Genomic DNA, 24070 nt, shown 5'->3' on the forward strand with positions numbered 1-24070 from the left:
AGGTTCTTCCCATTGCTACACAGGAATTGCATTTCTAAGTAGGCTTTAGCAACTGGTAGCTATTCTCCAAATGCACCCATCACACACCTACTGCATCCACTACATTCAGCAGTACACACATGAGAATGTAGGAGGAAGTGGGACTGATGCACTCCTGCATCTTTTTGGGAAGGAAGTCCTGTTTCCCTTCCAGGCAGCTTAGAGGATGCTGGCCCAAAAGAAACTTGCTAACACACCAATAACTCAGCTTATTCTTCCACCTGTGTACAAAACAATGTCCCAAGATTGCCTACCACTAAGGACATTGCAAAGACTTCTGAACAAGGAAGGGTAAAGGAAGTAGAGACTGAAAAGAAGAAAAACCAGTCAGCCAAACAAAGCACAGCTTACATAGCCTGAGCCATGATTTCTCAACTGATGATATTAGCATAGTCACAAAGCCTGAAGTGAGAATACACAGGATAAGAAAACCACTCTTCCTACCTAGAAAGCATTCACTGGTCTGAGAGGCCTAGACACAAAAATACATCTAGTTAAATCCTGCCTTTATACATGAAAGTAACTTGAGAAATGGCAAGCAAATCCCACTGGAAAACAGACAGTTCCCTTGCACACCTTGAAAGCAGGTTCTCACCAAGTGGTTGCTGTGTTCCAGGCTGGAATCTGAGTGAGTGGGTGGCATTCATTCCTCTGCTATTCACACCCTTATCACCTCAGCCACAGCTCCTCAAGCGCTGCTGCAGTCGGCTTCCCTGCCTCCCATGGGAAAGGTCCAACACATGGAAGCGAGCCTGTCAGCATTTGATACGCTCTCCCTTTTACCCATGCTTGTGAGACCAGAAGGAAGGAAAAATGCTCCTGACTCACGCCATGGGCATGTAGAGCTGGGTGGGAGAGATGGAAGTGTTCAAGGCCAGGTTTGACACAGGGGCTTGGAGCAACCTGCTCTAGTGGAAGGTGTCCCTGTCTGTGGCAATGGGTTGGAACTGGATGAGCTTTAAGGTCCATTCCAACCCAAACCAGGCGGGGATACTATGAAGGTGTTTTCAATGCTGCCAGAAGTTTTACAATTGCTTTATGAGATTTTGGAATTTCCAGGAAAAAGAGCTTCAAAAGTAAGTCCAATCCCCCTCTGGCAAGCACAGTCCTGCTATCTGAAATCAGCCAAGACAGACATTCACACCTGGACACTTCTTCCCTTTGCTAAGCATGCTTGATGGCACAGTGAAACAGCACTGAAGGGTCACCCTCATTTGCTCCCATGCTTCCCTGTTGCAAGATTTCCTTTAACCAGAGCAAAATGTAGAGGAAGGAAACAGGAGTGAGGCTCAGCGGTTAGCTCCAAGAAGCTAAAGAAACATTAAGAGAACTTAGGCATTATAAGTTACTGCAGACACAAGGCCCTTTAGTAACAACCTCAACACCTATGTCTTATGTCACACCAAATATGATACTGGAGGATTTAATACACAGGGTTTGGGTTGCACTTAATAGTTATTACTGAACACAATGGAACAGATGAGAGTGGCAAGCTTATTGATGGCTAAATTGCTTCCAAATGTAACTAGATTCCTACTTCATCAAGCTAAAACAAATGCTAATACCTGCCTTTTTCTTTTGTTAATTAAATTAGTGGTGGATGAAAAAAGCCAAAGATTTGCCCACACAAAATATGTTTTGCTCTAGCAAATTCCAAAGGAGCTTTGGGCAGATTTACTGTGGACCTGGCTGATGAAACAAGTCCAATGCAGTAAGGTCCCCCCATCAGCTGGTAAAGTAACACAGGCAACATCACACCAACTACAGCTCTTCATTCCAAGCCACTGATTCTGCAATGCTTTGACAGACACCCAATTTCACGGCTAAGGACACAGACAAAAACATGCCTGAGACAGTTTAGTGCCAACAGGGGGGGGCTCCTTGAGTGGTTTCTGTTGGACTCAGCACTTGGAGAGAAAGGAGGATTGTGAGAAGCATCCTCTGGAAGATCCCTTCAACTTCCATACACAAATATATACATGTTCAACCTTTTACCAAGGCATGTTATACCTCACAAACACACTATTCTATTAGGGAAAGAGAGGGCAAGGCAGGGACATGAAAGGTGTCATTGTGCAACTGAGTTTTATACAGGTGTGCCTCACCAGTTTAACTTATTTGTATTACCAAGTTAGTCAGAAGCCCTGCTGGGGTTTGGTTTGGGCTGGAAGGGACCTTAAAGCTCATCCAGTCCCAACCTCCTGCCACGGGGCAGGGACACCTTCCACAAGAGCAGGTTGCTCCAAGCCCTGTCCAACCAGACCTTGTTTCTGTACATATTAGAGCCTATAAACATGCAATGAAAAAGTTATTCTGACCCCTGCCCACTGATCAAACATGCTGTAGCCAGCTGAAGGTGAAGAGGCAAAAGTGACAACAGCCAACGAGCACCAGAGTGGGATTACAACTGCAGCACCCTCTCATATAGAGCATATTGCTCCTCTGCCAAGCACCAGATGTGAGACAGCCCAAGGCAGCAGTGGGCTGTGCAAAACGGCGTCAGTGAAGGAAGCAATTGCAGATGAATACAATAAATACCTGGTGCAGCCTTCCAGGAACACCCACGAGAGGGCAGCATGTGCAAGCATACGGAACAGACACCCACCAGGAACATAATCACAGAATGCTTTGTGTTGCAAGGGACCTTCAGAGCTAACCTGGTCCAACCCTCCCTGCAATGAGCAGGCACATCTTCAACTAGATCAGGTTGCCCAGAACCACACCCAGCCTGGCTTGGAATGTCTACCAGAATGGGGCATCCACCACCTCTCTGGGCAACCTGTGCCAGTATTTTACCACACTCATTGTAAAGAATTCCTCACATCAACCTGAATCTCCCTCTCAGTTTAAAACCATCACCCCTCATCCTGCCACAACAGGCCCTGATAAAATCTTTCTTATAGGCACCTCTTAACATCTGAAAGGCTACAATAAGGTTTCCCTGGAGTCTTCTCTTATCTAAGACCCTTTGGGGTCTTGTCACAACCCCAAATCTTCAGCCTTTTCTCATAGGAGAGGTGATCCAATCCTCTGATTATTGTGGCCCTCTCCAACATGTCCATGTCTTTCCTGTGCTGAGGACTCCAGAGCTGGATGCCTTTTCCAGATGGGGGCTCACCAGAGCAGAGGGGCAGAATCCCCTACCTTGACTTGCTGGCCATGCTCCTTCAAATGCAGCCCAAGATATCACCGGCCTTGTGGGCTGCAAGCACACACATGCTAAAATTCCCACAGTCTTTCCAAAGGGAAAAGTTCATGCAGGCATGGGGCAGCTACATATCTGCAGAGGGCTGTGAACGACAAGCTCTTGTCTACTTGGGCACTGGAATACTCAAGGGAAGGATCAGCCTGAAGGTGCAGGAATTAGCACCCGAGTTCAGCATTGGATGCTTTGCGATTCAGTTCCAACACCGAATCATAGAATGGTTTGAGCTGGAAAGGACCTAAATGCTCAACTAATTCCAAACCCCTGCTGTGTGCAGGGACACCTTCCACTAGAGCAGGTTGCTCCAAGCCCCGGTGTCCAACCTGGCCTTGAACACTGCCCAGGGATGGGGGAGCCACAGATTCTCTGGCACCCTGTGCCAGCGCCTCAGCACCCTCACAGGGATGAGCAGGAAAGAGATGTAGTCCTCCAACTCCAAAATATGTTGAACCAAACCACTGATGTGTATGTAAAGAGATCAGACCTACACTTTCATCCATGTGTTCCAGATAAAGAAACTGTAGAGGTGTTCTGGTTTAGAATGTTTTTCTATGATCACCCAGGAACAGAAGTGCTCACAACAATACCTTCCCTAAGGGCCACAGGTCACACCGCTGAGGAAATGCTTGGAGAGCTCTTGTGCTTTGTGAATGGGATGGGGATCTATTCATCATGAGTCTCTTGTCTGATCATCATCAGCAGCAACATACCACAACATATTACAGTGCCAAGCACCTACATTACAAAAGCCTGCTGATATCACCACTACCTTCTGACAAAAGCCAAATCAGGGTGCAAATATAAGCACTCCTTTAAAAACTCATGACTTTCACCATTTTCCCTGAGATCTGATGTTAAGTCATGTGCAGCTCCTGGAAGACATCATACTTACTAAAGTCTCAAATGATGGAAAGAAACATCATCCTGCTCCAGCCATGGCCCCTTGTCAAACTTCAGGTACTCGATGTCTTCAATGACCTGGAATCAGTAAACAAAAGTCATATCTGAGAGGTGGTCTGATCATGAACATGCTACCCAAAAATCAATGAGATGATCAAAATCTACTATTCAGTCACCCAGCAAAACCGCTTAGCTGTTAAAGCTGTATTCACAATGCCAATGTTTGAAGCTAACACATCATCTCCCAGTCATATTACTTCCCTGTGCAAGCACACAGGCACCAGCTCCAGAGCTTCTGTCTAAGAGCTCATCTCAGGCTCCCCTCTGGCAGGTTAAAGTCACTACTCTTGTCCTGTCCCTACAGGCCCTTGTCCAAAGCCCCTCTCCAGGTTTCATGTATCCCCTTTAGGCACTGGAGCTGCTCTAAGGTGTCCCGTTAAGAAGCCTTCTCTTCTCCAGGCTGACCCAGCCCAGCTCTCTCAGCCTGGCTCCGGAGCAGAACTGCTCCAGCCCCTGCAGCATCTCCGTGGCTACCTCCAGACTTGCTCCAGCAGCTCCACATCCCTCCTGTGCTGTTGAGCCAGAGCTGGATCAGGACTGCAGGGGGGCATCTTCCTACAGCACAGCAGAGGGGCAGAATCCCCTCCCTGAGCTGCTGCTTACACTGCGTAAAACCCATCATGCTACATAAGAAACCTGTCGATTGTTTTGTTCTGTTTCAACAAGGTTGCAGAGCAATCATGGCAACTACTTCTTGTGTTGCTGTGTGTGGTTCACAGCACAGAAACTGAGGCATGTTTCAGGCTGGAAAACTTAAACACCTTGAAAGCAGCTATCCAAAAGCTCACAGTTTCATCAGTCATCAGGACCTACCCATGCATGCACCCCAAGCAGAAAGGCAAAACTCACAGTTCAGCACTGAACTATTCAGACATGGAACACCAGCTGAGCAAATCATTCCTTAAGCATCCCCAAGCTTCTCAATCCCATGTCTGAGCTTCATTTACAGCCTGGCTCCATTGAAAAAACAGATCTTTGCTGGTTCACTGGGGAATTGCTTTACAACAGCCTCGGGTTATCAAACACAACTGAGTAGATATGAAGGAAACCTGAACTAGTACTGGGACGATGCGCTTCAGATGCACAATGGGGTGCAGATACTATGTAGAGGTACTCGGGAAGGAACAGGTTGTTACAGCTCCAAACATCACTTTTCAGAACCCGTTTCCAGAAGGAAAGGATAAAACAGGGAGGCCATGCTTGACCTTGTGCTCACCAAGAGGGAAGGGCTTGTTGAGAATGTGGTACTCCAGGGCAGCCTTGGATGCAGCGATCACGAGATGGTTGAATTTGAGATCCCCAGGACAGTGAGAAGAGTGTGTAGCAAGCTCACTGCCCTGGACTTCAAAAAAGCAGACTTTGGCCTCTTCAGGAGCCTGCTTAGTAAGGTTCCATGGAATATAGACCTGGAGGGCAGGGGGGTCCAAGACTGTTGGTTGATATTCAAGGATCACCTGCTACAAGCTCAGGAGTGCTGCATCCCAACTAGAAGGAAGTGCGGCAAAAGGGCCAGGAGACCTCCTTGGATGGGTAAGGAGCTGCTGAGGAAAATTCAAAGGAAAAAAGAGGCTTATAAAAAATGGAAGCAAGGACAGGCGGCCTGGGTAGAGTACAGGGATGTTGTCCGGGAAGCTAGGGACCAGGTTAGGAAGGCTAACGCCCAGTTAGAATTAGACCTAGCCAGGGATGTTAAGGATAACAGGAAGGGATTCTACAGGTACGTAGCAAACAAAAAACAGACTAGGGACAACATAGGCCCCCTGAGGAAGCTCTCGGGAGAACTGGCTACACAGGATTTGGAGAAGGCTGAGGTTCTGAATGACTTCTTTGCCTCGGTCTTCACTGGCAAAGGCTCTGACTGCGCCACCCAGCTCTTAGAAGATGGTCACAGGGACTGTGAGAATGAAGACCTTGGGCCTACTGTAGGAGTGGATCTGGTTCGAGACCATCTTAAAAATCTGAATGCGCACAAGTCCATGGGACCTGATGGAATCCATCCGCGGGTCCTGAAGGAGCAGGCGAATGAAGTTGCTAGCGAATGAAGTTGCTAAGCCACTGGCCATCATATTTGAAAAATCATGACAGTCAGGTGAAGTTCCCAACGACTGGAAAAAGGGAAATATAACCCCCATTTTCAAGAAGGGGAAAATGGAAGACCCGGGGAATTACAGACCAGTCAGTCTCACCTCTGTGCCTGGTAAAATCTTGGAGCACATTCTCCTGGATGGCATGCTAAGGCACATGAAAAACAACAAGGTGCTTGGTGACACCCAGCATGGCTTCACTAAGGGAAAATCTTGCCTGACCAATTTGGTGGCCTTCTATGATGGGGCTACAGAATTGATGGACAAGGGTAAAGCAGTTGATGTCATCTACCTGGACTTGTGCAAAGCATTTGACACTGTCCCACACGACATCCTTCTCTCTAAATTGGAGAGATATGAATTTAATGGATGGACCACTCGGTGGATAAAGAACTGGCTGGATGGCCGCACACAAAGAGTTGTGGTCAATGGCTTGATGTCCGGCTGGAGACCGGTAACGAGTGGTGTCCCTCAGGGACCGGTGTTGGGACCGGTCTTGTTTAACATCTTCATTGCTGACATGGACAGTGGGATTGAGTGCGCCCTCAGCAAGTTTGCCGATGACACCAAGCTGTGTGGTCCGGTTGATATGCTGGAGGGAAGGGATGCCATCCAGAGGGACCCTGACACGCTTGTGAGGTGGGCTGATGCCAACCTTATGAAGTTCAACCACGACAAGTGCAAGGTCCTACACCTGAGTCGGAGCAATCCCAGGCACAGCTACAGACTGGGCAAAGAAGAGATTCAGAGCGGCCCTGCAGAGAAGGACCTGGGGGTGCTGGTCGATGAGAAAATGAACATGAGCTGGCAGTGTGCGCTCGCAGCCCAGAAAGCCAACCGTATCCTGGGCTGCATCAAAAGGAGCGTGACCAGCAGGTCGAAGGAGGTGATCCTGCCCCTCTGCTCTGCTCTTGTGAGACCTCACCTGGAGTATTGTGTGCAGTTCTGGTGTCCTCAACATAAAAAGGACATGGAACTCCTGGAACAAGTCCAGAGGAGGGCCATGAGGATGATCAGGGGACTGGAGCACCTCCTGTATGAAGATAGGTTGAGGAAGTTGGGGCTGTTCAGCCTGGAGAAGAGAAGGCTGCGTGGGGACCTAATAGCAGCCTTCCAGTATCTGAAGGGGGCCTATAGGGATGCTGGGGAGGGACTCTTCGTCAGGGACTGTAGTGACAGGACAAGGGGTAACGGGTTAAAACTTGAACAGGGGAAGTTTAGATTGGATATAAGGAGGAAATTCTTTCCTGTTAGGGTGGTGAGACACTGGAATGGGTTGCCCAGGGAGGTTGTGAGTGCTCCATCCCTGGCGATGTTCAAGGCCAGGTTGGATGAAGCCTTGTGTGGGATGTTTTAGTGTGTGGTGTCCCTGCCATGGCAGGGGGGTTGGAACTAGATCTTGAGGTCCTTTCCAACCCTAACTATTCTATGATTCTAAAATCCTGCTAACACATTGGGAACTCATTAATGACAAGTAAGCAGATGCCAGGAATACAGTGAGTGACAGAAAAAGAAATAAAAAATGCTATTCTTTACTGTACATTAAGTCCACTAATTATTCCCTGCAATCACAGCAAACACCAAATGCCATTTATTACCACTTCAAAGCCAATAAAGTGCTATTATAAATCAGGTTTGACTATAAAGGTCCACTTTACTACCAGTATTGGTTTTATGGTAAGAAATAACAGCTTAGAGCTATGACTGCATTAGCATTTTCCTTGAGGTATTTGTAGCTCTTAAATGCTAATTTTGCTGATAAAGACTTGAAAGACCTATGGTTGACATGACATCACCAAGAATGCAAAATTTCAGGCAAGTACAAATGTTCTTTAACCATTTTTGAGGTCTTACAAAGAGGCAAAGTCACAAGTCAGATCTGGAGCTGAGAGCACAGGAAATATACTCTTCACAAGAAGTAAAAAGACAACGACAAAACTACCCATTGATGAAAAAAACCCAGCCTGGTTTGGAAGGAACCTTAAAGCTCATCAAGCTCCAACCCCTGTCATAGGCAGGGACACCTTCCACTAGAGCAGGTTGCTCCAAGCCCCTGTGTCCAATCTGACCTTGAACACTGCCAGGGATGGGGCAGCCACGGCTTCTCTGGGCACTCTGTGCCAGCACCTCAGCACCCTCCCAGGGAAGAGCTTCTGCCTAAGAGCTCATCTCAGTCTCCCCTCTGGCAGGTTAAAGCCATTCCCCTTGTCCTGTTCCTACAGGCCCTTGTCCAAAGCCCCTCTCTAGCTTTCTTGTAGCCCCCCTTTATGCACTGGAGCTGCTCCAAGGTCTCCCCTTGAGAAGCCTTCTCTTCTCTAAGCTGAACCAGCCCAGATCTCCCTGCCTGGCTCCAGAGCAGAGCTGCCTCAGCCCTCGGGGCTTATTTGTGGCCCTTCTTCATTCTCACACCTCTCTTGCACTGGGGGCTGGACCTAAAGCAATATAGTCAGTCTCACATTTCTCTTCCCCTCTAACAGAGGAAAGGAGAGCATGAAGCGGACTCTAGAAGGATCAGAGTTTTCAAACAAGAAACATAATAAAAATACTAAAATCAGCAAGACGTATCTGAAAAGGTATTTTTAGTGCAAGCTGAGATCCTTATTGCTACTGCAGAATTCAATTAGCGATTCACCATGGATCAGTCATCCCTAGAACTGAAAAGGGCCCACTACAAACCTGTCCCAAATCACACAAAGCTTGTTGCTCTTAACAGCAGGGAACAGCAGCTACAGATAACAGTGGAGAAGCAAAAAGCTTCTGTTACCACTAGTAACTCTCCATAAGCAATAATGCTTGCTGAAATAAGGGAAATGTATTACACCTACTCCAAAAAAACTAACACACTTATGCAGGAGGAAGCATTGATCTCATGTAAATCCTGCCACATAAGAGATGGCTTATTTCTAGCAGTGAGAAGGCAATTCATCTGGCTTGGTCCAGGGCTAAAGTGCATGGCAAAACCATTTGGAGGCAGAATAGCAGTTTAGATACCATATGCTAGGTCATACAGATGAATGACCCAAGGTTACAGAGCTAGGAACAGCTTTGGATATCCGGCTCTTTGCTATAACCAAATCATGACTAGCTTTTAGATAAAAACAGCTACCTTATCACACAGGAACCTCTGCACCAACCTGGATCACAAGAAGCTGCACAATGACAGAAGCCAAGCCAGACAGACCTTAGACTGGAAGACAAAGTCTCATTTGAATGCTGGGGGTGACTCACCTCTTTCCATTGTGTCCTCTTTACATTTCAGTCTTAGAAGTTTAACAACTAATCGGTATACACAGCAAACTCTTACCTTCTCCACATCCTCTGCCTCACTTGCTGTGTACTGCAGAATTTCACTGGTCTCACTGCAAAGAGGAGAAAGAGTGAATTGCCCTGATCTCATTGCTCTACCCATCCTCCCCCCTGCTCCAAAATGAAGCAGAAATGAAAAGGCCCAAACACAGAACCAGAATCATTACTTCAGAGTGCTTATAGAGGTCTTGCCGCTGAATTCCTATCAGACCTGTAAGTTGCCCCTTTCCTGGTGGGAAAATTGCTTTTAAAGGACAAATGGCTTATGGTGTCTACAGAGTTTCAGTTCAAACTTGAAAACTAATCAAAATCCCACCTATTCCTTTGTTTCCATTTCACTACTGGGGATACTTGGCCCCAATTACAATTCCCAATCTGTTTGAAAGCCAAGTGAAACTTTCAACCAGTCTAACTTCAAACTTCCATAGACCTTCCTTTTTAAAAGCACATTAATACCTGAGGGTAATTTTTTAAGAGAAGAATAGCTTCATTCAGCACTATTTACCATGACTGAGCTAACTCAACCAATATCATTGCAGGCAGCAGGATCTGTAAGTATAACACTTAAAACAGGTAAGAGCTTCCTGGTTACATGATTATTTTCTTATTCATACAGCACGTAAGAGTCACTTGCAGAGCAGAGCCACGACAGGAGTTACTACTTGAACATGTTTCACTACTACATACCCACAGGCACCCTCAGTAATATGAAAGCTGATCCAGGTCCAACCCCCTGCCACTTGCAGGGACACCTTCCACTAGAGCAGGTTGCTCCAAGCCCCTGTGTCCAACCTGGCTTTGAACACTGACAGGGATGGGGCAGCCACAGCTTCTCTGGGCACACCGTGCCAGCACCCTCAGCACCCTCACAGGGAAGAGCTTCTGCCTAAGAGCTCCTGCCTAAGAGCTCATCTCAGTCTCCCCTCTAGCAAGTTAAAGGCATTCCCCTTGGCCTGTCCCTACAGGCCCCCGTCCAGCTTTCTTGTAGCCCATTTAGGGCACTGGAATTGCTCTAAGGTCTCCCCTTCAGGGGCCTTCGTCTTCTCCAGGCTGAACCAGCCCAGCTCTTTCAGCCTGGCTCCATAGCAGAGCTGCTCCAAAACCTGCTTACAAGCGTTGATCCCAAACCTGCACCGGTTGCCCTGGAAAACCTTCCCTTTAGCTAACAAAAGCTGAAGATAAAATAAAATAGCTGCCAGATGTGCAATGGATCAGACACCACACTGAAAAGCTGAAGAGCATGGAGAGTTCTGCTTAGCCCAAGCACCCCCAAGTTCAGATTAAAGCTGGCAACCTTGGTTGCTCTGAGTAGTCACAGTATCAAAACAACTTATAATTGCAGCAGACCAAACTAGTTCCTGGTCTGCATGGACACTGGTCAGTCAAAACTGCTCTGATAAGAAAGTTCATTTATAATCGCTTGATTTGAGCTTCTTAGAGTTTTCATTAAGAGCAAAGAGCTGCTCAGTGGAGGCAGTATTGAATATGAAAGAGAACATTAGGAATCTCAAGGTCCATGAAAGCCTATTTTAATCAGATTTTGGTCATCCTCAAAAGTTACAGAATCAAATACTTCTTACTCTGTCTAAAGACTACCAGCCTTTAGACCACTTCAGCAAACAGTTAGACAGTTAAAGCTTGGACATATTTATCCAATAAACAAGCCAGCAGTGAGCTCCAGAGATGCACAAAGCTGAAGCTTCACACCATCACAACTCCCCTACATCAAGAGGACAGATGCATCCTTCAGATCTAAGCACAAAGATGGATCTGACAAGTTCCTGCAAGCCCATCTGCTGAGGAGGGTGCCAACCAGAAGGTGTCTGCTTTCCAAGTGTACTGACCATGTAGAGACAATGGGGAAAGAGTTGAAATCACAGCAGGACCAGCTCTTGCTTTAGCCTTGTCCAACACCACTTGATTTGATTCAAAGAACAAACAGCATTTTGCTCCTCACCAATACATTCAAACCAGTTCTCCCCTAAGGGGGATGACAGACTCAAGGCTTCCCACCCTTCCTCTCCATCCTTCGCCCCCGTCATTCCCCTCTGAGAGCCATGTGCTGGCCGCCAGCACACTGGGATGCAGCTGACCATACATCACACCACCTTGTGTGAATTACAAGCTCTCTACAAAGTTATTCAGTCAACTGCTGACAGTGCAGTTAAACTGGGAGATGGAGCAAGAAAGCAAGAGGGAAAGAAGCAGGCCACAACAAACCCAAAGATCTACTTACACCTAAGCGTAACTCAGTCAGCTTCACGCACACATGAATCTTGAATGATTACAGACTCTTTTCATGTGCTCTGTGACCTGTAAGAGTTTCCCTTCTAGAAAGCTATCTGTTTAGGAATTTTAGGATTATTTGATTTTGGATAAAGCTCTTTCATAACAATTGGGAGAACTGGCAAACTGTAATAGCCTCGTCTCTGGTTCACAGGACCATATTCTAACAGGGAAGTAAGAGAAAGCCAGGGGAGCCCAGAGCAGAGCACCTTTAGTCTCTCAGAACAGGCAGCACTGTAGTCTTTACTTGCCGGCACTAAAGAATTCATTAAACCCTTTTCAATGTGGAAGCAGGGGTATGCCTCAGGAGGTGGGGAACCAAAGCTAGAAAAGGGAACAGTCCCTTCCTTGATAATCTTCCTATTCCTCCATACCACTACCAAGAAACCAGCCAAAGCTATGCCAGCTGAAAGGAGCTTTTAGGAAAGAAGGCTTCCAAATGCTCCCAAAAGACCTTGGGTTACATCACACTCTCCTAAGGTCATGCAAACACACAGCTACAGCTATGGCATTTCAGACATCATGCCAAGAAAGCATTCCAACCACTCCTGCAAGCTAACAGAATAAAAGGTATTGATGCCAAACACGTGCTTGAGTGCTGTCAGAGAGACAGAACTTGGTTTTGCAGAGCAAACAGACCAGCTTTGCTCCTTAATTGCTCTTTTAACTATGAACAAGTTGATGCTTCTTTGTATCTGATGCTGTGACAGCAAAGTTGTAATGCCCCAAGCCAGCAGGATGAAACCTTACTGCAGATGAGGGCTCTTTAGCTTTGCACCATATAGATCAATGAAATCCAATCCATTTACTATTTCACAACACTTTCTCCACTCTAAACCCATTAAGAATCAAAGTACTGTTTTAGAAGGCTCACACCTAAAATGACTTCATTTTCAAGCTTCCAACCTTGTAACAGTGGCATCAGGCTTCTTGGTGCCAGAGGTAACTACACACAAGAACACAAGAGTTATGATGCCATGAATGCTATACCACATCACTAAGAAATAACATTGTACATGGCACAAGGAGGATTTCTCACATGACATGAGTTTATTTACTTCTACTGGCAGAGATCTGAGGATCTGCACACATTTTACTCGAAAGACATAAGAGACAAAACATTCGGGTTTGCTCACCTGATCTCTGGTAAGAAGGTCTTCTTGTAAGCATCCTCAATGTGCTGGAGATAGGAAGGAGACACCTTCTTCTCATATGGCTAAAAAGGAAGCAGAAAACAAAGTTGTAAAATGAGCTTTCTTCTCCCACCAGTACAGACACCAGCCTAAGCAGAAACTGCTGCTACATCAGCTTGCCCTGTATTAGCAGTCAAACATCCAAGTGAACCAAGACATTTGGAGTGTTCAGCATCTCTTATGTGGCATTAAATATTGAAAGTGCCCTAAACAACAAGGCAGTCTGTGTTAATCACTGCTTTGCCCTGCACTGCTACAGCCATGATTTGAATGATTAGCCATAGGAGTATGATTCTTCTCATGTGCTTGTGAATCTAGAAAGGGAAAAGCAGGTTCAAGAGAAAAATATCAAAGTGAAAAAGTTTCTTCCAATTTCAGCCTGTAACAGGAAACATCTAATTTTCCTTGAGTTCACATAAGAGAACCATACATCACCAGCATCAAAAACATCAGCTTTCTAAGGCCTGAGTAACCCTACCTACCTGCATGCTCAAGGAAGTCATATCCAGAAAACTGGAGACTCTCAGTTTGCCTTTCCAATAAGGGGGCAAATGTGCCCTTGGAGCAGCTTCCAGTGTCTAAAGGGGCCAGACGAGTGGGCAACCACACCCTCCAAAACCTTTTCTTTTAATTACATGGATATCATACCTACTGTCAAACAGTTTCTCTTCCACACAGTGTAGTTCAATGCCACATTTGCAAAATACCAAGAATTTCTCTAATCTACCATGTATTCCTTCAGTTCAATCCTAAAATTTAAGTACATTTCCTGCTTGAAACGCTGTCGTGGTTTAAACCAATCCACACAGCTCATCCACTCACTCCCCCCTGACCCTCCCCGTTCCCAGAGGGATGGGGAGGAGAATCAAGAGAATGTAACTCCCACGGGTTGAGATAAGAACAGCCCAGTAACTAAGGTGTAACACAAATCACTACTGCTACCACCAATGATAATATTGATAAGAGAAAATAACAAGAGAATATGATACCACCACCGAACGAGTTCGACCCCCCCCCGAAGAGAGCGTGTGCCCTTCCAGGTAACTCCCAGTTACCTCCCTGGGCATGACGTGCTGTGGTATGGAATCTTTGGCTAGTTTGGGTCAGGTGTCCTGTCTCTGCTTCCTCCCAGCTTCCCCTCGTCCCCAGCAGAGCATGAGACTCACAAAGTCCTTGGCCAGAATAAACATTACTTAACAACAATTAAAAACAATCGGTGTTATCAGCTCTCTGCCCAGGCTGGAAGTCAAAACACAGAGCTTGCACCAGTTACTAAGAAGGAGCAAAACGGCTCCTGGTAAACCCAAGACAAATGCTCATCCAAGATGCCCATCATGCTGGAATCATCCGTGTCTGTTAGTTGGCTTTTCTTTTTCCACTGCTCTGCAACAACAGCATACTGAATACCCAATGCTCCATCTACTGAGAAGGCAGAATTCCCCAAAATACCAGCCTCAAACAAGCACTACAGTCATTAGCAATACCACTGACCCAAAAAGTTACAAGTTACACCAGCAATTTCTGCTTAAAGGTCTCAAAATAGCCATCAAAATTTGTGTTCACAAGAGCAAAGAACTCTCAGGTCCATTGAATCCCAGACTGCTTTGGGTTGGAAGGGACATTTAAAGCTCAGACAGTCCCAACCCCCTGCCATGGGCAGGGACACCTTCCACTAGAGCAGGTTGCTCCAAGCCCCTGTGTCCAACCTGGCCTTGAACCCTGCCAGGGATGGGGCAGCCACAGCTTCTCTGGGCACCCTGTGCCAGCACCTCAGCACCCTCACAGGGAAGAGCTTCTGCCTAAGAGCTCATCTCAATCTCCCCTCTGGCAGGTTAAAGCCATTCCCCTTGTCCTATCACAATACTGTAATGTACTCTAAGACTATCTGTACTTCCTGAGAGCCAGAAGCCCCAGATTTGGTCCCTGTCTCCAGCTTCCCCAGTTGCCAGGGTTTTCAGACCTGTGTCAATATTAATGTGTGGGTCACTTGTGATCAGCAAATTCAGTTCATTTTCTGAGAGGAAGAATATTACTGCTTGGTGCTTTTGTGTTAACACAGCAAAACAACCCATTTTAAACTTAAAACTACCGTTCTACAGGTATTCCATGAGACAGAAAATCCAGGGTGCTTTTTGGCTAGTGTAATAAAATGATCCTTGTTAGGGTGAGCTTGTAGCAGTTTGGTTTGCAGTTTTCTGCTCATATAAGAGGGAAGCTGGCGATTGCTGAAGTGAATTCAAGCCATAAATGTAAGGTTCCCGTTGCTGCTTCATTATCTGCATGGCTGGAGTTGCTTAGTTTGCTGCTTGAGTGATTCTGCCCTTCCACCCTCCAGCAGTTTAGAGAATGACTGAATGCGTCTGTGCTTTAATGAACAAGATATTGCTCCTGATGGGAAAACCACAGCTTTTCAATTTTAGCAACTTCAGTAACAGAAGGTGCTGAGGGCAGGAGCCTCTGCTCTCTTTGGAGCCAGGCTGAGAGAGCTGAGCTGGTTCAGCCTGGGGAAGAGAAAGCTACAGTAAGACATTAAAGAAGTTCCCAGTGACTAAAGGGGCTTCAGGAAACCTGGAGAGGGGCTTTGGACAAGGGCCTGTAGGGACAGGACAAGGGGAATGGCTTTAACCTGCCAGAACAGGGGAGACGGAGATGAGCTCTTAGGCAGAAGCTCTTCCCTGTGAGGGTGCTGAGGCACTGGCACAGGGTGCCCAGAGAAGCTGTGGCTGCCCCATCCCTGGCAGTGTTCAAGGCCAGGTTGGATGGGGCTTAGAGCAACCTGCTCTAGTGGAAGATGTCCCTGCCCATGGCAGTGGTTGGAGCTGGATGAGCTTTGAGATCCCTTCCAACCCAAACCATCCCCCAATTCTATAAAACCCCACAGGACTTATGCACAATGACACAACTACAAACACACAGTAACAGGTAGTAGTTGCAGCAAGAGGTAGAATTACCTCGCCTTTCTCTTGAAGCCTCTTCTGCACCTCTGGAACAGGTACATCTATATAAATGACCAAGTGAGGTGGCAGGAATTCACAAATGCTGATCTCTTTGATCTCCTTGTAATGATCAAGACCTATATAAAAAACAAAACCAAACACACTGCAGAGCTAAAGGCAACCCAGCTGAAGATTTACTACAAATGAGGACAAGTGCAATAGAAGCAGCATTAAAATTATAACCTACTGGATTATGAATCTACAACAATTTTTGGAGTGGTTTTTGTTGCTTGTGTAGACCACAGAGCTATTGAGCAACAGCAGACCTCCCCTCCAAAACCACAACCACCAGACTCCACTTTGGAGGACAGAAGTAGAGAACGTCACCTTCCCATACAGAAAAACAGATCTAAAGAGGAATAGGTTGGGTCTGTACAAGTGGGTGGCTCTACCATAGAGACAACTCCTCTTCCCCACAATCCTGCATCCAGCTCTGGGCCCTCCAACATAGGAAGCATGCGGAACTGTTAGAGTGAGTCCCCTCCAGACAGGCCTTAGAGCAGCTCCAGTGCCTAAAGGGGTTTCAAGAAACCTGGAGAGGGGCTTTGGACAAGGGGAATGGCTTTAATCTGCCAGAACAGGGGAGATTGAGATGAGCTCTTAGGCAGAGGTTCTTCCCTGTGAGGGTGTTGAGGCGCTGGCACAGGGTGCCCGGAGAAGCTGCGGCTGCCCCATCCCTGGCAGTGTTTAAGGCCAGGTTAGACACAGGGGCTTGAAGCAACCTGCTCTAGTGGAAGGTGTCCCTGCCCGTGGCAGGGGGCTGGAGCTGGATGAGTTTTATGGTCCCTTCCAGCCCAAACCATCCTGTGATTCTATGATAAGCAGAACCAAAGCGTTGAATAAAGTCTCATGGCTTGAGATTAGTCCTTGATGCCTGCAACTGCAAGATGCTAAGCACCTTATGAACAACTCTGAATGTTTAAAAGGAGTTCATCTTCCCAGCAGGCATTCTTATTTATTTTTGGAGAACTGACTTACCACAGTTCAGAGATGAGTGCAAGGAACTTACATCGCTTGTGAATATAGCCTTGTTTGAACATTGCATCCAGGAACACAAAGTCACTGTAGGGAGAGCGCTCCAACACCACACCTTGTCCTGCAGTGGAAGGGAGTTTCCAGTCAGCACAGGCCAAAGAGATAGAAAATTAGAGACAGTACTGCTCTTACAGTCTATTTTCTGAATGCCTTTGTTAAACAAAAGAACAAGGTTTTGGCTCACAGAAACATATTGGGTACGTGTGTGGAACATGTCTGTCTCACTCATGTATTCTCCTTCTCTGCCCATCAGAAGTACTACTCTATTTAAGGAGCACATTTATGTATGTGCCTGAAACTTTCTGGCATTCACAGCTTTCAACCCTTTTCAGAAAACACTTCCTAAACAAGAAGCAGCAGGTAAATGAGTGTTGGCACAGGAAATCTTTTTGCACATGAAAACACTCAAATTACAACAATACAATGACAATACAGTACTTAATGGAAACCAAAAGACTGAACCAAAGACACCATCAGGAACTAAGCCTAGGGAGAGGTTTAGAAGGGCTGTACAACCCACAGCTATCCTGGTACATTTAAAATGTCTTCCTGAAAAGAAAGACCAGTGATTGAGCTTTATTTTCCAGAGGAGGCCACGAGGATGTTCAGTGGCTGGAGCACCTCTCGTATGAAGACAGGCTAAGAAAACTGGAGCTGATCAGCCTGGCAAAGAGAACCCCCCATGGCAGGGGGGTGGAACTGCATGATTTTAAGGCCCTTTCCAACCCAATCCAGCCTATGATTGCCAAAGAACTAATTAAATTTGTAACTGGCATTTCCTTTGCTAGAAAGGACATAAGATAACTTCTAATATAGAATGTGCAAGATGGTTTTCTAAATGGGCTGTTAACTTGTACTAAGGGTGGCAGGGAAATATAAAAAGTTGAAGAATATGAGAGCCTCTCATTCTGAAACGCAAATCACAGAATCATGGAATGGTTTGGGTTGGAAGGGACCTAACCCAGGGCTCATCCAGTTCCAACCCCTGCCATGGGCAGGGGCAGCTTCCACTAGAGCAGGCTGCTCCAAGCCCCTGTGTCCAGCTTGAGCAGTGCCAGTGGTGGGGCAGCCACAGCTTCTCTGGGCACCCTGTGCCAGTGCCACAGCACCCTCACAGGGAAGAGTTGCTTTAGATCTAACCTGAACTTCCCCTGTTTGAGTTTGAACCCATTGCCCCTTGTCCTGTTGCTACAATTCCTGATGAAGAGTCCCTTTCTGCATCCTTGTAGCCCCCTTCAGACACTGGAAGCTACTAGCAAAGCCCTTCAAAGCAGCTTACTCACACCTTGTACTCAGAAGTTAGTTTAGAACTGGAATTTATCTACTGTGAAGTCTAACCTGTACTCAGCAGATGCTCTAAGGCATCAGCATACTGCAAAACACGATTGCCAAAAAGCCAGGCCTGCAGCCGATACGAGTGTCCATCAGAGCATTTGGGGTCATTGTAAAACCTCTCCAGGTTACAGAAACCATTAAACTTCTCCAGCAGCAGCGTTCCATCTCCTGTGATCCTGTTCAGGTAATGGATGTCAGCTTCTGGGAAATATTTCATGCCTGACAAAACAGAAACCACCACATCAGAAATATTCTTTTACAGCAAGAATCTATTCACTTAATTAAAATGAAAGTCTGGGCCTCAAAACAGCTCTTGAAAACAGCCCAAAATTCTTTGGTCAATCACATCATGGAGAGCAGACCAACTCTTATTTGAACTATTGCCACCTTTTACCTCACCAGTGAGCTGAGCTATGCTCTAAAACAAAGCTTTTTGCCACCCTGATGCTCTGCATAGATCCATGCAGAAAATCCTACCTCTCAAGGAGCTCAGTAAGACAAGTATGCCACAGATCCAACAACCTGCTGTCATCTAAAGCCTCACCAATGTTCTCTTCTCCCCGTAACTACAAGCCTTCCACATGAACTGTGGCATTCCCTAAGAATTTGCTAATCAAGAACTGCTGGTTTGGTGAACTTGCTTTACACAAAAATCCCCCTATTAAATCTTACTAGTTGTTAGAGAAATAGGCCAAAGGAGTACCTAGTTTTTCTGCTATCTGTTGTGCAAGCTTGCCCTTCCCAGAAGATAAGTTCCCCTCCACTGTAAAGACCTTGCTGTATTCAGTGAACCTCTTTGTAGCTCTGTCTCCCAACATATAAGCCAGCCACCCATACTCCAGGTTCTGCATAGGGCTGAGATGGATTCTTGCCTGAAAGAAAACACAAACAATAGAGCATGCTTCACTTTTCTCACCTGAAAAGTAGGGCTTTTGAAGCCCTTCTGCAGGAGGATAAACACTCACACACCAAAGGTAAGAAGTTAATGCTGCCACTTCAGCTTAGCAGCTGAGACTGTATTTAGACTGAAAAGCTCTTTAAGAACAGATGAGAGCAACCATTTTCAGTGCTTTTTAAACCTGAAGCCAAAGCTCTGCTCTGGAACCAACCCAATGACCAGAAGTCCCCAGGCTTACTGAAGGCCATGGATACACGATATAACCTCCACTCTAAAGGGAGATACTGCAGTAGGCTTTTGCTTGTATTGTTGCTTGCCAGTGGATGTATGTTAACATCAAACCCTCTCCCAGTCTCACAGGAGGGTTATGGCTTCAGTTCTGCACAACACAGCTCCTAATGAGTGGAAACACATATCCACCTAGCCTGTAAACTCAAAGGCAGGTCCTCACTGAGCCCTGCTCAGCAATGCCACCCTTGTAACAACCAAATAACCCTTTTTCTAAGCAATGTAAAGGCCTCAGTTACACACATGACCTTTTACTGCATATTCTGCTGACACCAAAGACCCCATTCACCAACTAAAAGTCACAACACTCTACTCTAGGCATTACGTCTCCACCTCAAACCTGAAGGAGGGGAACGTCCCCTCCTCACGGGCACCTCCACAGCAGAACCAGCCATAGACACGGCCCCCGGAGCCGCAATCCCGCTCCTACGGGGGCCAAACCGACGCCGCCACCACCACAGACCCCGGCAGCCGCCATCCCCGCAGGGGTTACCCCAAGGTGAGCCCGTCCGCAGGCCGCAGCGGCCATAGCAGCCGCACAGAGAGCATGAACCACCCCTACCCGCCCCGGCCCCGCTCACCACCGGTAGCAGAGCGCTCCCCGGGCGGCCCCAGCGGGCGGCGGCCGCGGCAGGGCGCAGCCTCCCCAGCCACAAGGACATAACAGCAGCGCCGAGCGTACACGACCAGCCACAGAGCGACGCGAACGGAAGGCGCAGGGGGATGACGTCAAGGAAGAGAGACGCCCCCTCATCGCAGGCCCCCCCCACCCCCCATAGACCACGCCTCCTCCGCAACAGCCTTGCCTGCCCTGGCTCTGCAGGCAGGGAACAGGCAGAACGAGGAGCATCGTCTCCTGTCCCAGCCTCTCCTGAATGCTGTGCCCGGCAAACCGTAACATCCCTGTGTCCAGGATCATAGGATCATGGAATGGTTTGGATTGGAAGAGAGCTTAAAGCTCATCTAGTTCCACTGGGGCAGCCTGCTCTAGTGGAAGGTGTCCCTGCAGATAGCAGGGGGCTGGAACTGAATGAGCTTTAAGGTCCCTTCAACCCAAACCATTCCGTGATTCAGTGTTGGAATTGAATCCCAAAGCATCAAATGCCAAACTCGGGTGCTAATTCATGCACCTTCAAGCTAATCCTTTCCTTGAGTATTCCAATGCCCAAGGAGACAAGAGCTTGTGGTTCCCAGCCTTCTGGCGTGGGAACTTCTTCCCAAGGTCTAACCTAAATCTCACCATCGAGTCTTGTTAAACCACTGTCACATTCACTATCAAACTGTGTTAAATCGCTGTTTTACATCAATAACCATATTCCTGCCTCTGTCTGATAAGTGATTCACTTCTCCACCCCCAACAGGTAGAATACAGCTATAGCTGTATGGCTTTGCCTGTTCAATACAGCTCCAGGCATATGAATTTAGGGCCTTCAGCTCAGGTAGAACATTCACAGCCCCATCCCTGCTGCATTTGGTAGTGCCAGAGACACCCCTGAAGGGTTCCTGGTTTTCAGGCTTGAAACATGTGCAGTGCCCCAGGCCTGGCTGTGCCTTACAGTAGATGCCTGTGTGCTCAAAAAAGCTGCTCCATCTCTGACACAAAGTCTACCCCCAATGGGTGGAAAGAGGTAAATCAGGCGGTTTTCCTAAAGGAAAGCAGGCAGTAGATGTAGAAGAGTGATGCAGAGCTGCTTTGGAAAGGCATTTGTAGAAGCTAGGGAGGAGAAATCCATGAGGAGAGCATTGGGTGCAAAGACAGGCTGAGCTATGTATGTCCTTCCCAAACTTGGGGGTGTCCATGGGCTCTGTCACTGAGACACTGGGCAGCCCTGCTTCTGCAGCTTCCCTTCTCCATGGGATGGAGACACCGGAATGTGATTCCAGGGTTGAGCTGGATCCTTGCCTGCCTTATTGAAGGACATGACTAAATGACGGGGTCTTTCTATAGGGTCTGTGAAGGTCATAAGCAAACATATTAACACGATTCCCATCAACCTGCCATCAGCTCTGCTGACCTGAGCTGTTTCTGATGCCACTAGCTGCTGCTCCTTTTCCCCTTGGCAAGAAGCGATCAAGTTTCATTTCAACAATTCAACCTTTTGATTTGCAAACAGCTTGAAAACAACCCCAAACAACCCATGTATGTTGTGTCTGGGTCTGGCTTTCTATCCATAATAGCTCTGAATATCGTAGCTGTCACTTCAGGCAAGCCTGCCCAGTGAGAGGGTAGGGACAATGCAGCAGTGGTGGCTGTAGGGCTGTCAAAATGCTGAAGGGGTGACCAGAGTGACTCTTGAGGACCGCAGCTCCATGGACCTGCATGGGAATGAGTGCTGTTAGCATAGCACCAGGAGGTCAGACCCTGGTGTTTGACACCAATGTCCCGAATAGGGTGTGAATGGGGAGAAGGATGAGTTTGGTGGTGGTTACTCATCTGGTGTTAAAGGGGTCTTACAGGATAGAGGAATAAAGCAGCAGGTCCTGTTCACTGTAGGCCCCTGTGAAAGTGATACAGGTGGGAATCATGGAATCCCCGCGTGGTTTGGGTTGGAAAGGAACTTAAAGCTCATCCAGTTCCAACCCCTGCCACGGGCAGGGACACCTTCCACCGGAGCAGGTTGCTCCAAGCTCCTGTGTCCAACCTGGCCTTGAACGCTGCCAGGGATGGGGCAGCCACAGCTTCTCTGGACATGCTGTGCCAGCGCCTCAGCACCTTCACAGGGAAGAGCTTCTGCCTTGTCTCTAACCTGAACTTCCCCTGTTCCAGTTTCAAAGGTGGCTTTTGGGTGGAAGAGCAAAAGCTTTGGACAGCATAACTCAAGGTAATGTAAAGTGAGAGGCAACAGGATGACTTTTGCTGGGCCCAGTGAGAAGATCAGGCTCTGGGAGATGGGGAGGCGTATCTTGCACAGCCCTGGAGTCATGTCAGGGTTAGGAAGAAGGGGATGTTTATTCCATGGAGCAGGACAACTAGGGATTTCACTGCATCTTTCTGTTCAGTTTTGCATTCTTCACTGGTGGCTGCATGACTGAACATGTCAGTGTTGAAACAGAGCAGTAATTCAGGTGCCTCCAGTAGCACATGGGGGCTGAGGCTGCTGGGCAGGACTACATCTCCCAGCCTACACCAGCCTGGCAGCACTGGGGCTGGTGGGGAGGAACAAAGCAGTGACTGAGCATCATACACGGAGAGCGGCACCATGAGCCTGTGGGTGAACACTGACCTGGAGCAGAAGTGCATGGAAGCTGCTCTGAAGTGGTCACCTCTGTATAAAGGACTGGCTCATCAGTGTGGTGGCTCTCAGGGTTTGGTGGGCCCCATGCATGGTGGCTAACAGGCACAGTGACCCATAGGCACAGTGGGAAGCAAGCACTGGGGCAGAATGGCTCTCCAGGCATGGTGACCATCTGAGCACAGAGCTGTATTGGGTTTGTATGGCAAGGGTTTGGTAGCAAGGGGCTACAGGGGTGGCTTCTGTGAGAAGCTGCTGGCAGCTTCCCCCGTGTCTGGTGGAGCCATTCCCAACCAGATCCAAGGCAATTCCATCTCTGGCCAAGCCGAAGCTCACCAGTGATGGTGGCAGCACCTCTGGGATAACATAGCTAAGAAGGGGAAAAACCCCTATGCAGTGGCAGCAGAGAGAGGAGTGAGACTATGGGATAGAAACAGCCCTGCAGACACTAAAGTCAGCGTAGATGGAGGCAGGAGGTGCCCCAAGTGACAGAGCAGAGGCTCCCCTGCAGCCTGTGGCGCAGAATCTGGCTGGAGGTCTGTGACTAGTGGAGTCCCTCAGGGGTCGGTGCTGGGACCGGTGCTGTTTAATATTTTCATCAATGACCTGGATGAGGGAACTGAGTGCACCATCAGCAAGTTTGCTGATGACACAAAACTGGGAGGAGTGGCTGACACACCAGAAGGCTGTGCTGCCATTCAGCGAGACCTGGACAGGCAGGAGAGTTGGGCGGGGAGAAACTTGATGAAATTTAACGAGGGCAAGTGTAGAGTCTTGCATCTGGGGAAGAACAACCCCATGTACCAGTACAGGTTGGGGGTTGACCTGCTGGAAAGTAGCGAAGGGGAAAGGGACCTGGGGGTCCTGGTGGATAGGAGGATGACCATGAGCCAGCAATGTGCTCTTGTGGCCAAGAAGGCAAATGGCATCTTAGGGTGCATTAGAAAGGGAGTGGTTAGTAGGTCAAGAGAGGTTCTCCTCCCCCTCTACTCAGCCTTGGTGAGGCCACATCTGGAATATTGCGTCCAGTTCTGGGCCCCTCTGTTCAAGAAGGACAGGGAATTGCTTGAAGGAGTCCAGCGCAGAGCCACAAAGATGATTAAGGGAGTGGAACATCTCCCTTATGAGGAGAGGCTGAGGGAGCTGGGTCTCTTTAGCTTGGAGAAGAGGAGACTGAGGGGTGACCTCATCAATGTTTACAAATATGTAAAG

At 47.7% G+C, this 24070-nt stretch overlaps 1 protein-coding gene across 1 annotated transcript in view; it reads right to left on the reverse strand.

Annotated features, from left to right (window-relative positions):
• NDUFA10 (NADH:ubiquinone oxidoreductase subunit A10) overlaps positions 1-20352 on the reverse strand; it is a 37873-nt gene extending 17521 nt beyond the window's left edge. The window contains exons 1-8 of the mRNA XM_065669705.1: positions 20207-20352; positions 19143-19311; positions 18443-18658; positions 17079-17165; positions 16025-16146; positions 13017-13096; positions 9593-9647; positions 4137-4222 (exon numbers count right to left, since the gene is read on the reverse strand). Coding sequence (XP_065525777.1) covers positions 4137-4222; positions 9593-9647; positions 13017-13096; positions 16025-16146; positions 17079-17165; positions 18443-18658; positions 19143-19311; positions 20207-20287 — 896 coding nt within the window. The 5' untranslated portion in view covers positions 20288-20352. The remainder of the gene's footprint in view (positions 1-4136; positions 4223-9592; positions 9648-13016; positions 13097-16024; positions 16147-17078; positions 17166-18442; positions 18659-19142; positions 19312-20206) is intronic.
• Between the last annotated feature and the right edge of the window lie 3718 nt (positions 20353-24070).

Source organism: Lathamus discolor, chromosome 3, assembly GCF_037157495.1.
Source record: "Lathamus discolor isolate bLatDis1 chromosome 3, bLatDis1.hap1, whole genome shotgun sequence".
NCBI classification, from domain to species: Eukaryota; Metazoa; Chordata; class Aves; order Psittaciformes; family Psittacidae; genus Lathamus; species Lathamus discolor.